Source organism: Octopus bimaculoides, chromosome 9, assembly GCF_046866305.1.
Source record: "Octopus bimaculoides isolate indiv1 chromosome 9, ASM4686630v1, whole genome shotgun sequence".
NCBI classification, from domain to species: Eukaryota; Metazoa; Mollusca; class Cephalopoda; order Octopoda; family Octopodidae; genus Octopus; species Octopus bimaculoides.
In genome coordinates this window covers 87,664,508-87,680,550 of record NC_142936.1, presented here as the reverse complement: position 1 = coordinate 87,680,550, position 16,043 = coordinate 87,664,508, and the positions used below count along the sequence as shown (strand labels likewise).

General features: G+C 39.5%; 1 protein-coding gene across 5 annotated transcripts in view; it reads right to left on the bottom strand.

Annotated features, from left to right (window-relative positions):
* The window catches only part of LOC106882755 (bifunctional coenzyme A synthase), an 85,738-nt gene that overhangs the window by 11,719 nt on the left and 57,976 nt on the right, over positions 1-16,043 (bottom strand). For 3 of the 5 annotated variants that reach the window (XM_052970839.2, XM_089357991.1, XM_014933533.3), the window contains exons 2-5: positions 6,915-7,690; positions 4,950-5,164; positions 1,532-1,672; positions 146-275 (exon numbers count right to left, since the gene is read on the bottom strand). In XM_052970839.2, coding sequence (XP_052826799.1) covers positions 146-275; positions 1,532-1,672; positions 4,950-5,164; positions 6,915-7,620 — 1,192 coding nt within the window. In that variant the 5' untranslated portion in view covers positions 7,621-7,690. Of the gene's footprint in view, positions 1-145; positions 276-1,531; positions 1,673-4,949; positions 5,165-6,914; positions 7,691-15,265; positions 15,919-16,043 lie in introns of those variants that run through there. The other 2 variants (XM_014933532.3, XM_014933531.3) reach the window with 2 other exon arrangements.

Below are 16,043 nucleotides of genomic sequence, written 5' to 3'. Positions count from 1 at the left end.
CAGGAAGGAGGGAGCAAGAGGAAGAGTGCTAGACATAGTTGGAACTCTGGCATCAGGTGATTCTTGAGTGAACAGGTTGGATGTAGAGAGAGATGTAGAGGAATGCAGATGGACAGTTGAGCAAGAAAAAGAAAGAAAGAAATACCTAATTTATCACAGTCCACAACAGCTGCACCAAGATTCTGCAGGCGCTTGCACAGAGACGATTTGCCACTTGCAATGCCACCAGTCAAACCAATACAGTATGGCCAATTTGGAATTGGTTTTGAAGAAAACTGCAACGGTAAAATATTTAATATATATGAAGGAAATCTACATTAAGATATTGAGACAGACAGACAGACAGACAGACAGACAGACAGACAGACAGACAGGCAGGCATGCAGACAGACACGTATAATACACACATAAAGAGAGACAGATTCATACACACATAAAGAGAAAAACAGACAGACAGACAGACAAACAGACAGACAGATACACACATACATACATACATATATATTGTGAAAAAAAAAAAGTATGTCGTATATTATCTAGCAGACAGAATCGTTAGCACGTCGTATAAATTGTTCAGCGGCATTTCTTCCGACTCGTTACGTTCTGAGTTCAAACCCCGCCCGAAGTTGACTTTGCCTTTCATCATTTCAGACTCGATAAAATTAGTACCAGTCGAACACTGGGGTCGATGTGATCGACGAGTCACCTCTCTACCAAAATTTCAGGCTTTGTGCCAATAGCTGAATGGATTGTTTCCGTGAAATATATCCTGGTTCATTTTTGTTTATTGCTTTCGCTCGTTTTACAGGAAAGCATTAAAGGGAGACAACTGTTACCTTAGTTCATTTCTACAAGCAAACGATGCTGTTTGCACTGACTTAATGGTGTGAATGGCGTCCTGTAAAATAGACACCCGGTCATACATATTAATGTCGTTGTGTCTAATGTAAGAGAGTATATATATATATATATATATATATATATAGTTCTAGAGTGTACTTGCCAAGCAAGTGTTTTGATCCGAAACCGTGTCTTGAAACTAGAATGCTTGCAGCATGAAAGACACATGTCAAGTTAGCCATTCAGAAACACAAAGAGTGTTAACTTCGTTTAAGCATCTATTATTTATAATATGGTGTCGAAATTTCCGCCGTTAGAAACTGATTTATTCACTGATAAGGATACACTGCATCTCAGAGATGTAGTAGGTGCAGTAGACAGTTCTTATAGACGGACATGAGACAGTAAAAGCGGGAGAGAGAGAGAGAGAGAGTACCACAAGATTTTGGTAGTCTTACAGACACAAAAAAGCAGGAATGTGGGTAGGAGAAAGAGGGAACGAAGCAGTGACAAAAACATACAGCGACCAGTAGAGACAGGCAGTTACAGACAGACTTAGTAACCAGCAGACACGCAGACAAGTAAACAGACATATCTAGGAAACAATACACAAACAGTCACCGAGAGAAGCAAATATTACTCTAGAAAGAGGCACGAGAGGCGTTGAAGAATCGTATTTATTTAGACTTACGTCAGGTTTCTTTATCAATGTTCCCAGTAACAATTTACGTTCATTTGATGAACTGATCTTTGGTTCTAGAAGGTCTTGGTACTCCGTGTTTGCTTCCTCGTCCAGTAAATCAATGATGCGAACTTCCAAAGGAGGGAGACCCTACAGAGGGAAAATACGATGAAACAAACAATAAAATGGAAGGTGTGTATTTGTGTGTAGTGTACGTGCTTGCATGTGTGCGTTTGTTATTTTTTTATTACCCACAAAGGGCTAAACATAGAGGGGACAAACAAGGACAGACAAAGGGATTAAGTCGATTACATCGACCCCAGTGCATAACTGGTACTTAATTTATCGACCCCGGAAGGATGAAAGGCAAAGTCGACCTCGGCGGAATTTGAACTCAGAACGCAGTGGCAGACGAAATACCGCTAAGCATTTCGCCCAGCAGGCTAACGATTCCGCCAGCTCGCCGCCTTAATTTGTGCATGTGTATCTGTATGTAGATGTGTGTTTGTGCGTGCGCATTTATATGTATACACGTGTGTTTGTGTGGTGTGAGTCTTCATGTATCTGCATCTATGTGGTATGTATGTATTTGTGTCGTGTATGTATATGTTCGTATATTATGTATGTGTGTATTTCCATTTATGTTAGCGTATTATTTATTTAGACATTTTTGGTTAATGAGAGGCAGAAGGAAGGGCAGCACCCTTGATCCTTTTAAAAAGTCTCCTCAACACTTTTGGGGGCTCAAGAGGAGAAGAAGCCACAACAGACACGTTTTAACAGAAGGAAGCAGCGCAACAAGATACCAAATTATCCTATGCTTATACACTCTTGAAATATAATCAGAATGTAAACAACAGAGTAGACTCTGCTAAGGACATCTAAAGACCAAGTTATGGATTAAGTCTAGCACACAAGTTGGAAGGTTATCACTGTGTGTACATGTGTATGCCTGAGCATGTGTGTTCGAATGAGTCTGTAGTCAAGTTTGTGTATGTCTATAGGTAAGTATGCTTGTGTACACATATATAGGATGTGTGTGTGTGGTATGTAAGTAATAGCAAAGTAGCCAAGTAGGAAATGTATGTAAATGGGTGTTTGCCAATTTCAAGTGTCTATTCCAGTTGTTTGATCAATTGATTACCATTATAATTTTATATTTGCGAGATGAGGAATGAGAACCGCATACACCCAGGAATCAAATAAGGGGTTAGGTTCGAAATTTCAACACAACATGAGTTCAACAGAAGACACCGGAAGAAGGTTGGAGCATACAACAGCCAAAATGTAGTGAAATCAACAATCAAGATCATCATCATCATCATTTAACGTACGCTTTCCATACTAGCATGAGTTGGACAATTTGACTGAGGACTGGCGAACCAAATGGCTGCACCAGGCTCCAATCTGATCTGGCAGAGTTTCTACAGCTGGATGCCCTTCCTAACGCCAACCACTCCGAGAGTGTAGTGGGTGCTTTTACATGCCACCGGCACGAGGGCCAGTCACACGGTACTGGCAACAGCCACGCTCAAAAGGGTGTTTTTTACGTGCCACCTGCACAGGAGCCAGTCCAGCGGCACTGGCAACGACCTCACTTGAATGATTTTCTAACGTGCCACCAGCACAAGTGCTAGAAGGCAACGCTGGTAATGATTACACTCAAATGGTGCTATTTACAGGCCACTAGCACAGAAGCCAGACAGCTGCTCTGGCAATGGACACGCTCGACAGTGCTGTTAGTGCTCCACTGGTGCGGTGATGACACCAAGTAATATAAACAGTATACAAAATGAGTGATATTATTCCAGAGATCCTTCAGAGGAATCCCGTTTCAGTTGTTTGTATTTACTCTCTTACTCTTTTGGTCATTATCTCAGCATTTATGGCCAACGGTGAGGATAGGCACAGAAACTGAACTAAACTTAGTGAGTTAGACAGAATGCATGGCTCAGCAATCAGGGAGTCTCTCTAGGTTGAGCCACTACATCTTTGCATTGAAAGGTCACAGCGCCGGTACTACAGACGTGATTAGAATGTCACCAGAAAGAATCACAAGATGGATTCTCCAAGCCAAGTCATGCCAGTTGGCAGCAAACATAGCAGCAGATGGAAGGACAAGACGGCTGAAACGGTGATCTGACAGAAATGTTAGCATGGCGGGTGAAATGCTTAGTGGTATATCATCTGTCTTTACGTTCTGAGTTCAAATTCCGCCGATGTCAACTTTGCCTTTTATCCTTTTGGGGTTGATAAATTAAGTACCAGTTGCACACTGGGATCGATCAAATTGACTGGCCCCTTCCCCAAAAATTTCTGGCCTTGTGCATAAAGCAGAAAAGAATATTGAGGTGGGGTTAGGTGGTGAGCTGGCAGAAACATTAGCACATGAGGCAAAATGCTTAGCAGTATTTCATGTTTTTACGTTCTGAGTTCAAATTCCGCCGAGGTCAACTTTGCCTTTCATCCTTTTAGGGTTGATAAATTAAGTACCAGTTGTGTACTGGGGTCGATCAAATCGACTGGTCCCCTCCCCAAAAAATTTCAGGCCTTGTGCCTAGAGTAGAAAAGATGGCTGAATATCCATAACTGGTCGTGCTTGGGAATCATATTGACCCATACGGCTGGTTTCCTGGTTTCTGTGGCCTGTGTATTTTACCTTGAATGGGACACTGGTCTGCCACAGGGTTACTCATTTTTGCCAGCTGAGTGGACTGGAGCAATGTGAAACAAAGTGTTTTGCTCAAAAACACAATGCAGTGTCTGGTACAGGAATGGAAACCACAATCTTATGATCATGAGCCCAACACCGTAACCACTAAGCCATGCACCTCCACTACTAATGATAGTTGCTTCTGATAGGACTCTATGGAGGAGGTGCCTGAGGACACTATGTCCGTGACGGCCCCGGGAACGGTGAGTGGAGAAGATGGATGGATGGACAATCAAGAGAATTACCGACTTATTGAATTAGCATATAAATGGTTGAGTATTTCTCAGACAAGTGTACACATGCTTCTGTGTGTGTGTGTGTGTGTGCATGTGTGCATGCAATGTTGTTTAACCCTCAGTCAACCTAGATAGAACGGGCCTACATTCAAAGGTGCTCCAGTGAAAACACCACTACACTACTTCAAAAAAAATGAGCCTCTATGTGGCCATTCAATCTGCTGGAAATAACAGCCAAATCTCTTCAGCTCATAACCTACCATCTTAGCATAGAACATGTTAGATCATATGACACCTTGGTCAGTGTGTCTCAGTAAAAGATGGGATGGTCACAGCTAGAAAGCTTTTGATCATAGGCCTACTCAATCAGGATTGTCCTGAGGATTAAACAGCAACAGCAAAGCATGTATTCTCTTGAAATAAAACAATGAAATTTAAAATATAAAGTATCAAAAAACAAAAATAAAAGACAAATCACCCTTTTTGACCGTTCTGTGTTTATCATTGTAGCCCCTTTACTTGTCTCCATGGTAACCACCAGACAGTCCATTGTTGCATCGGTGATCGTCGGTCCATACATGTCTTGCAGGGGCACTAATTCCAGTTTGGTGCCTGGCTTGACATCCTCAATGAAATCCCGGACAGACTGCATCCGTACTTCTAGTGGCTCAAGTAGTTCACTGAGGACCTTCCCTGTTGGACATTGGTCATTGAGTGGAGTAGGTGAAATATCATGTGACATCATATGGAAGTGGTGGTGGTGGTGGAGAGAAATAGAAGAAAAAAAAAACATAAATTAAAATATTTAACCACACTGTAACAAACTGACACACAACCCCAGTGGTGTCACACTTCAGGCTTCAGCAAATCAATATAATTGTTGACAACAAAAATAACAACAACAAACACAGCTCTATGCACTTGTCTATGTATATACACATATTTAGATACGTATATATATATATATATATATATATATATTTATAAACATAATTAAGGGATCAGCAACAGTTGCTTCACCACTGTTGCTGATCCCTTAATTATGTTTATTAATGTATAAGAACTTTTAAATAAGATTTTCACCGATAATGGTGTTTACATACCGAAGGGCTTGGTAAAAATTATTAATTATTAATTTATTAATAAATTAATAATACTTTAACCTTTTATTTGTAATATATATATATATATATGGTGTTACAGAAGCTGCCAGTGAGGATCGAACTCCTGACTCCTGGTTTACCAGACCAGTACTCTAGTTCAGTGGTGAGAGCACTGGTCTTGTAAACCAGGGATCATGCATCTGATCCTCACCGGAGGCTTCTGTTATACACATATATATCATATATACACTCACACTCACACACATTGGGTAGCTAGATAGATGTGTGTTTAATATGTGTATATATATATATATATATATATATATATATATATATATATATATGTGTGTGTGTGTGCATGCATTTCTGTCCACCCATGTATCACTGTGATGTGTGTGCGTGTGTATTAGTATGTACGTTTATGTGTGTGAATGCAAGTGTATATATACACACATACAACACACACATATATATATATATATATATATATATATATATATATATACCGTAAATCCTTGAGTATAATCTGCATTTTTCCCCAAAAATTTAAAGGTCAAAACCCCTAGTGCGTACTATATACGAGGTTAAAAATGAAAAATATTTTCTAAGTGATAAATATGTAAAGGCATTATGTTATATATATATGTTTGCATTATGTTATATATACAATAATAATAAAGGAAGCTACTGTATATACATTTACAAACCAAGGACGTTATATAGACCTCCTTGACTCAAGTTAGAGAAGGAGTGCGTATTATACACAAGGCTTAGGTGTTTCAGAGGTACAGCCCCTTAAAAATGCAAAACAACACCACGGAGGAATCAACGTAAGCTTAAAATAAACCATGATACGGCAAAGGATTACTGTGTGTGTGTGTGTATATATATATATAGATAGATAGATAGTACTTAGGTAGATTTATAATCCAAGCTGTATGCATATGTATATATATATGTATATATATATATATATATATATATATATATATATATATATATATATAAACAGGGTGTCCACAAAGTCTGGGTATATGGGGATTAACACATTCTTTAAGAAATTATTATTTCTCATATTTAATTGTTTATGTCATGATTTTATTTACTCCATGTACCCAGACCTTATGGACACCCTGTATATATATGTGTGTATGTATGTATGTATGTATGTATGAGTGTTCATGTTTATCGTTGTGATGTGCATGCACAAATGTTTTGGGAACTTTCTTTCTCTCTCTCTCTCTCTCTCTCTTTCTCTGTATGTATACACTCCAAATATAGGAGTGTATGTTTAGTAATGGTAGTGGTCAGTGGAGTCACAAAAAAAATACTAAAATTACTTGCAGCAAAGTTGTCATCTGTTACTCCAATCATGACAGCATGGGACGAGAGGAGACACGCCTGGGTGAGCAACACTTTGTGTCCTGCATGCAACCGGTCGAAGGTTCCACCCAGCACGACATGGCCATACGTGGTCATTACCACTGAGGCTACTCCTGAAGTGTCATCAGTTGTTCTCGGTGAAGCATCATCGTTCAATGGCGTTTGCGGTAAAGGAAGAGGTACAATGTTCTCAAAATTTTGACCCAGATCACACTTGGGAAAGCAATGTGCAACATCATGCAAGAATTTGTTTTTGTGGTTGGCATCAGACGTGATAAAATCATGCAGTATGAGGTCAAAGTTCCTCAAAGACTGGTAAGTTTGGTCTTGCCCAGATGATGACGTTGTAGTTTTTGTAACCACAGGATCAGGTACAGGGGCAGCACCAAAAGAATCTAAGATGATCCGAAGATCTATTTGTTTGAATAAAGCAGCGTTGGTCTGATAGAATTGTTGCATCAGGTGAAAGGCATCTTCTGTTGGTGCGACATGCTTCAGTTTAAACACTGTAGCAGAACTGGGTTTTGAAGGCTTTTGCATCGGCTGAAGTTGGATATAGAGCGAGTTCTTTGCATATTGTTTAGATGCCTGCAAGATTGCTTGTACCTTTGATTTCAACTTTGGAATCGGTGAAGTAAGTAACAGCAACACAGAACGAGACATGATGCTTGAAGAATTTGTTCCTGTTGATACCAAATTTACCAAATTCTAATAGAATGAAAGACTAGTACACCTGTTAAAAAAAAAGAAAAGAAAAAGAAATCAAAGAGAGAAAAACACACAAACAAAATATTTAACATTCATGTGAAGCATGGTGGATCAATTTTGCAGTTACAGCATAAATGATAATTCCTAGCTTTGAACCAACCGATGCTATGAAATGATGGGGGGAAGACCTGTAATCAATTAAAGTGAACAACAGAATTTAGCTGATACTTCTTTCATCAACTAATACTTTATTTCATCAAATGAACAAAATGTCAAGTCAACACCTGCAGGATTTGAAATCAGTACGTAAAGAGACGTAACTAAAATGTTACAATGAATTTTCTCCAGTATTTTACCAACACTGCTAGCCACTACCCTTGTAATAATAATCCTTTCTTCTATAGGCACAAGGACTGAAATTTTGGAGAAAGGGAGTTCATCAATTACATCAATGCCAGTGTGTGTCTGGTACTTATTTTATTAACCCCAAGAGAATGAAATGCAAAGTTGACCTTGGTGGAATTTGAACTCAAGATGTAAAAATGGACAAAATGTCGCTAAGCGTTTTGTCTGGTGTGCTAATGATTCTGCCAGCTCACCACATCATCATCATCGTTTAAACGTCCAGTTTCCATGCTGGCATGGGTCGGACGGTTTGACTGAGGTCTGGAGAATGATAAGATAACCCATTCTGAATAAATCTTTTCTGTTTCCCATTACTGCTAGTTTGTATAAGAACACATTTTCTCAGCTTTGAAGTGATACTGAAAACAAATGTCACTTTCAAGTGATATTCAAAACAAAATCATTTAATTGTATAGCTGTTATAAACGAAGGTGTAATTAAGCTAATGATTGAAAAAAATAGCATTTGTTGTTGTTGTTTGGTGAGACCACAGACTTTTGGATGAAATCTTAACTGTCACACGTTTTGCAACTTGTTGATGAGAAATAAAGGCTTCAAGAAAGGTTTAGGGGAGAAGTTGATGTCAGTAAAGACAGAAAAGCTTCATCACTGACAGAAGTTGTACATTGTCATACACGTTCACTTAATTTGGTACTCTCTCAATCAGCTTCAAGAGTTTGTGAAAACTCTTTACTCTCTTTTACTCTTTTACTTGTCTCAGTCATTTGACTGCGGCCATGCTGGAGCACCGCCTTTAGTCGAGCAAATCGACCCAAGGGCGTATTCTTTGTAAGCCAAGTACTTATTCTATCGGTCTGTTTTTGCCGAACCGCTAAGCTATGGGAACGTAAACACATCAGCATCGCTTGTCAAGCAATGGTGGGGGGACAAACACAGACACACAAACATATACACACACATACATATATATATATCTATATCTATATATATATATATATATATAGGTAACGACTCATTACATAACCTCCACATAATAAAACAATGGCTAACTAGCCCAACCGAATTGCTTCTTCTTGTATTTGTTGCTCCATTTTCCACACACATATATATATATATATATATATATATATATATATATATATATATATATATATATATATATATATACATACATACAATGGGCTTCTTTCAGTTTCCGTCTACCAAATCCACTCACAAGGCTTTGGTTGGCCTGAGGCTATAGTAGAAGACACTTGCCCAAGGTGCCACGCAGTGGGACTGAACCCAGAACCATGTGGCTGGTAAGCAAGCTACTTACCACACAGCCACTCCTGCGCCTTGAATGTCAAATTTTCTTCCAAACTTTAAAAAGAATTTCGACTTTTTTCTCAACGTCAATGGCTTGAATAGCTCCTAATGGATGAAATCATTGGAAAGTGATTTCCAAAGTTATATGTCGTGTTTTACTAACTACTTCAAAATGGTGCATCATAGGTAGCAAACTATTTCCATTTTCAGATTCCTCATATCTCAAAGCATATATAATACTATACTATTCAAAGAAAATGAAAGAGGGTGGAACACACGGAAACCCCCCACCCCCACCACCAACCTCAGTGGTGGTGGGGTAGACTGCTGTGCCCTAGTTTCCCAGTCACCCTTCACCACATATACATACATATTGTCGTGACACTCCGTTGGTTATGACAATGAGGGTTCCAGTTGATCTGATCAACAGAACAGCCTGCTCATGAAATTAACACACCAAGTGGCTGAGCACTCCACAGACACGTGTACTCTTAACGTAGTTCTCGGGGAAATTCTGTGTGATACAGAGTGCGACAAGACTGGCCCTTTGAAATAAAAGTACAACAGAAACACTGGAAGAAAGAGTGAGAGAAAGTTGTGGTGAAAGAGTACAGCAAGGTTCACTACCACTTCCTGCTGGAGCCTCAGGGAGCTTTTAGGTGCTTTCACTCAATAAACATTCACAACACCCGTTCTGGGAATCGAAACCATGAACCTATGACAGCGAGTCTGCTGCCCTAACCAGTGGGCCATTGCACCTACACACACACACACATATATACACGAGTAAGCACATAAATGCAAAACAAGGTTTCTGCATGTATGTGTGTGTGTCAGAGTATGTTTGTGTATGTGTGAACAAGAAGCATCAGATGTGGTGTGCAAGAGAGATAACTACACTGATATGGTTATATATTGCATATGGATGAGGACAGCTGTGTGAAAACGTGTCACACCCTAGCAGTAGAGGGAACTTGTGGAAGAAGTAGACCCAGGAAGACCTGGAATGAGGTGGTGAAGCACAACCTTCAAACATTGGGCCGCACAGAGGCGATGACAAGTAACCAAGACCTTTGGAGATATGCTGTATTAGAGAAGACCTAGCAAGCCAAGTGAGACTGTAACCATGGCCTATGTCAGTGCAGCATAACTGGCCCATTTAAGAGTATCCTTCAATCATTGGGCAATAAACTGTGCTTGTGAAGACCTGTTGAGTCAAGTGAAGTCATTGTCGTGACCGATGCCAGTGCCGCCTGACTGGCTCCAGTGTCAGTGGCACATAAAAAGCACCATTCAAGCATGGTTGATGCCAGTACTGCCTTACCGGCCCTTGTGCTGGTGGCACGTAAAAAGCACTATTCGAACATGATCGATGCCAGGCCCGCCTGACTGGCTCCTGTGCCGCGGTGGCACATAAAAAGCACCCACTACACTCTCAGAGTGGTTGGCGTTAGGAAGGGCATCCAACTGCAGAAACCTTGCCAGATCAGATTGGAGCCTGGTACAGCCTTCTGGTTTGCCAGTCCCCAGTCAAACCATCCAACCCATGCCAGCATGGAAAGTGGACGTTAAACAACGATGATCATGATGATGTTTATATAGTTGTTTAGCACCAGGTCAGCTTTTATAGAGCACACCTTGACCAATGACCTGTGACTGACCCAAGAAGAATTGGAAGCGCACTGTGATTAGCGTTGTATAACTACATCAAATAGTCAGGTCAATACAGGTAATGTGTGTGTGTGTGTGTGTGTGTGTATCTGAATAGATATGCGTAAACACATTCCAGCTTAGACGTTATTAGTTCCTTGCCCCACCACCATGTATCCCCGCCGCCACCACAACCACCATCATTCTCATCACCACCACCACTACCACAATACCAATCACCTTTATTCTACCAAATCCCATTTTCTGTCTCCACCACCACCCCACACAAACCTCTACACCCAGATAAGAAACAGTGTTGTTTTGGGAATTGGTGTCAGCAGTTTTATCAGAGAAATAATAGCGAAGCGTTTGTGGGTTTGTGTAACAAATCAGAGCTACAGAGGAGGCGTGTTTGTGTGTGATACCATACCGATACACCTGTGGGTGTGGGGGTGCGTTGGTCATTGCATGAACTATGGTAGCATGTAAGAACAACAAATTGTAACCCAGAAGTCTGTATTTCCAGTGATACTATGCCTAAACACCAGGCTCAAAAGGATGAAAGGCAAAGTCAACCTTGGCAGAATTTGAACTCAGAACATAAAGACAGACGAATTGAGAAGACTATACTACTATAAACATAATATTAGGGTTTTCAAATTTATTTCTAGTGTGGCTGCTTGCATTTATATTACAGTACTACAGACATACTTTTTTTTTTTTCAAATACACCTATACTTCAATTAACGAAATAGGTATGTTCCACATTATTTTTCACTAACACAAACCTCCTTATCAGAAGAAGGTAACCCAGCTCTGATACAGATAAATTTATTTAATCATTGAAATACACACGTTTGATATATAGTAGGCCAACAGTGCACCTATATGAAGAGAAAAACTACTGAGAACAAAATTATGTGTAATTCAATCAAAACTACATATATACATTTTTTTTTTTTAGTTCATGCAGCATGTAAAAATATGAAACAATAAAAAATATGATACTATGTCAGGATGGCCAAGTGGTCTCAGGCGCCAGACTCAAGGATAATATCCTTACCAGAACAATGAGTATTCTGGTCCACAAATGTGGGTGGGGGTTCAAATCCCACTTCTGACAAACATTTTCTATAGGCACAGGAGTGGCTGTGTGGTAAGTAGCTTGTTTACCAACCACGATTCCGGGTTCAGTCCCACTGCATGGCACTTTGGGTAAGTGCCTTCTACTATATCCTTGGGCCAACCAAAGTCTTGTGAGTGGATTTGGTAGACAGAAACTGAAAGAAGCCCACCGTGTGTGTGTGTGTGTGTATATATATATATGTGTGTGTGTGTGTGTGTGTGTGTGTGTGTATGTATATATATAGATGCATGTGTGTGTATGTGCTCCCCCCCCAACATCGCTTGACGTCCAATGCTGGTTTGTTTACATCGCCATAACTTAGCGGTTTGCCGAAAGAGACCAATAGAATAAGTACTAGGCTTACAAAGAATAAGTCCTGGGATTGATTTGTTTGATTAAAGGCAGTGCTCCAGCATGGCCACAGTCAAATGACTGAAACAAGTAAAAGAATATGAGTTTTATTAAATCTTAATCTTTAGAATTGACTGCTTTGCTTCTTCTTCTTCTTCTTCTTCTAATGAACTTCTTCCCCCAAAATAATTCAGCATTACCGTTATAGGTCTTTTAACTTCTAAACTGATCAAAATTTAGATTGATGTTTGAAAGCCACATCATCATTATCATCACCATCATTATTTAATGTCCATGTTGCAGGGTAAAGACACTTTGACAGAATACAACACATCTTAGGACCATATAGTGCTCCAGTGTCTGCTTTGCCATGGTTTCTACAGAGTGTAAAAGCACCCACTACACTCTCAGGATGGTTGGCGTTAGGAAGGGCATCCAGATGTAGAAACTCTGCCATTTCAGATTGGAGCCTGGTGCAGCCATCCAGTTCGCCAGTCCTCAGTCAAATCGTCCAACCCATGCCAGCATGGAAAGCAGACGTTAAACGATGACATTTGAACAAAATTTTGTCCACGTGCAATGAGACATGAATGGTTAACTTTATATTTTTTTTACTGCTCCCATAATGTTTGAATTTTCCCAGAAGTCTTTGAGGGTTTGATATTTATCATCAGTCACTGTAAATCAAGTTTTACACTCCTTTTAGAAGTACCAGGTTACATGCCCTCGTCATCATGTAATGTCCATGTTCAATACTGGCATGGGTTAGATGGTTTGGCAGAACCTGATGGATCGAAAGAATACATTATGCTGCAGAGTCTACTTTGGCATGATTTCTATGACTGGATGCCATTTCCTAACACCAACCACTTTACAGGGTGTGCTGGATGCTTTTTTTGTGCCACTGGTACTCATGAGGTCACCATGCAACTTGCAAGACTACGAAACCCAAGAGTGGAGGCAGCTTTGTGCTAGGAAATGAGGGTTAAAGTATAAGAAGGGTGTGGGGTAGAGCAAGTTCTGGTAAAGACAATTCACATTTAGTGGTGGTGGGAGTGAGAATGAATCAGTTGTAGTGCTGTGAAGAAATAAATAGTGGTTATAAATAGGTGAGTGACCTAGTGGTTAAAGTGTTGCTTTCACAATCACAAGATTGTGGTTTCAATCCCTGAGCTAAGAAGTACATTGTGTTCTTGAGCAAAACACTTCATTTCACATTACTTCAATCCACTCAACAGTAAGTAAGCAACCCTGCAACAGACTAACATCCTATTCAGGGGGAATGTTGTTATCTTGTCCACTTATCTGCCATGGAACCTGGATAACTGCCCCTATGAACCCTGGGACTTGAGACAATATTATAGAGGTTGATGATGATGTACTTTAAGAAATTGATATAGCTTGCGCAATCACACCCAAACAGAAAAATCACTTCAAGTGTGACAAGTGCTCATGAAGCGATAAGCTGGTTCTTTAAAGGATATTCAAATTAAAGCGGGAAATTCTGAGAAAATCAAGCAATGAGTTACTTTTTTTTTTTTTTTACGTGCTTTTAGTTGTTAAATTACCGCAGTATTAAGCTTCATTATAACAAGGTCTCACTCGCTGAAGAAACATAAAACGATGTTTGAATATAGATGTGCGGTATGTACTGGAAAGTTAGATTACATTTGCCTGCATGTGTAGGGAATATGTTTGCAAATAAAAGTGTGTGTGTGTATTAGATAGATGTATTCGTATATACGTGATGGATAGATATATTTGTATATACATGAACGATGGCTAGATAAGTTTGCGAGAGTTGAATATACAGGGTGTCCACAAAGTCTGGGTACATGGGATTAACACATACTTTAAGAAATTATTATTTCTTATATTTAATTATTTATGTTATGATTTTATTTACTCCCATGTACCCAGGCTTTGTGGACACCCTGTATATTAGCATATACATTATGTACGTGGGATGGGATGAAAGCAACAGAAAAGTTGAAGAATGAGAGCAAAAAAAGAGGAATTAGAAATAAGAGGTTATGTAATGAGATACGATCAATACCCTTATTTATATAATGCCTTTTCATTTTGTTCTATCTATTAGAAATAGTAACCAAATCCCTTACACAGTACACCCTACGCCAGTGTTTCTCAACCGAGGTTCATATGACCCTTATGGGTTCATATGACCCTTATGGGTTCATATGACCCTTAGGGGTTCATATGACCCTTAAGGGTTCATATAAGATTTTGTTGTTAAAATTTATGCGCGATAAATTGGTTATACTTCTTCAACACATAAAATATTCGGTAACATTTTTAAAAACAATTCCTAATAATATTTAATTATGAAAATATAATAGGATTTTCTAAACCTCAAATAGCTATAGGGGTCAAGTAGAGTAAAACAGTAATCAAAAGGGTCCGTCCATAGGTAAAAATTGGTTGACTACCACTGCCTTATGCTCTTTAAAAAAAAAGTGGGGAGGGCATATTGGACGATGTAGTTTGATATAACTACGATAACGAAGCATAATGGGTGGAATGGGTTTGATATCAGTACAGAGGTTGTAGAAAGAAGGGAAGCTATAGGCAAAGACCGGCATGATCGACTAAAGCCTTTCAAGAGAGCCAAATACATATATCAGTGGGGTACTTGTTTTGCCGATCTCTCTTTGTTGAACCGCACAATTATAGAGCATAAAGGGACACAACACAAAGAATATCAATCTCAAAACCGGTATAAATACAAACACAAAGAATATCAATCTCAAAACCGGTATAAATACAAACACAAATACATACATATACAACAGATGTCCACAGTTTTCGTCTGCCGAAGCGATGATAAAAAGAGATATGTTCAGTGTGAGATCGAACCTGAAACTACGTCGTTGCGAAGTGAACTTTTTAACATATGGTTTCGTCTGGCAGAAAGGACTGTCCACAGCTTTAACTAAGAGATAGAGGGGGGGAGAGAGGGAGATAGACAGGAGGAGAGAGAATGAAAATTATAAAAACGATAGATGAAGGGGCATGAAAGAGAAAGCGAGAGGGAAACACAGAAAGAGAGAAATAAAAGAGGTCAAAAAGAGAGGCAAAAGAAAAGAAAGTGTATTAGATTGGGGTCCTGGGTCACAAATTGATTATCACAGATATCAGAAAGTAACTGGTGAGATTCGAACCAACCACCTACCTCAAGTTATACCGGGTGGAAGTTGTTACTGAAGGTGGTGGTGGTGGTAATAGTCGAGATCGTGGTGTTGTTATTTTCGGTGGCAGTGGTCCCGTCTCCCTATAACAGCAACGGTAACATGTAATCCCATTATGTAACACGTACACATACACGCCTACGTGTGTATATATATACACACATACACAGGGGTCGTCACAACAGTAAGGAGCAGACTTCTTTAGAAGACGACAGACACACAAGCTTCCAGGGTCACCGTGATACTAAAATCTTCGTGACATAACCGGAAATGAACGAACATTTCCGAACTTTACCACAAAATCATATCGCTAACAAAAAATATACATTTAAACCATATTCAAAATATATTTTTGATTCCTTTTACTATGA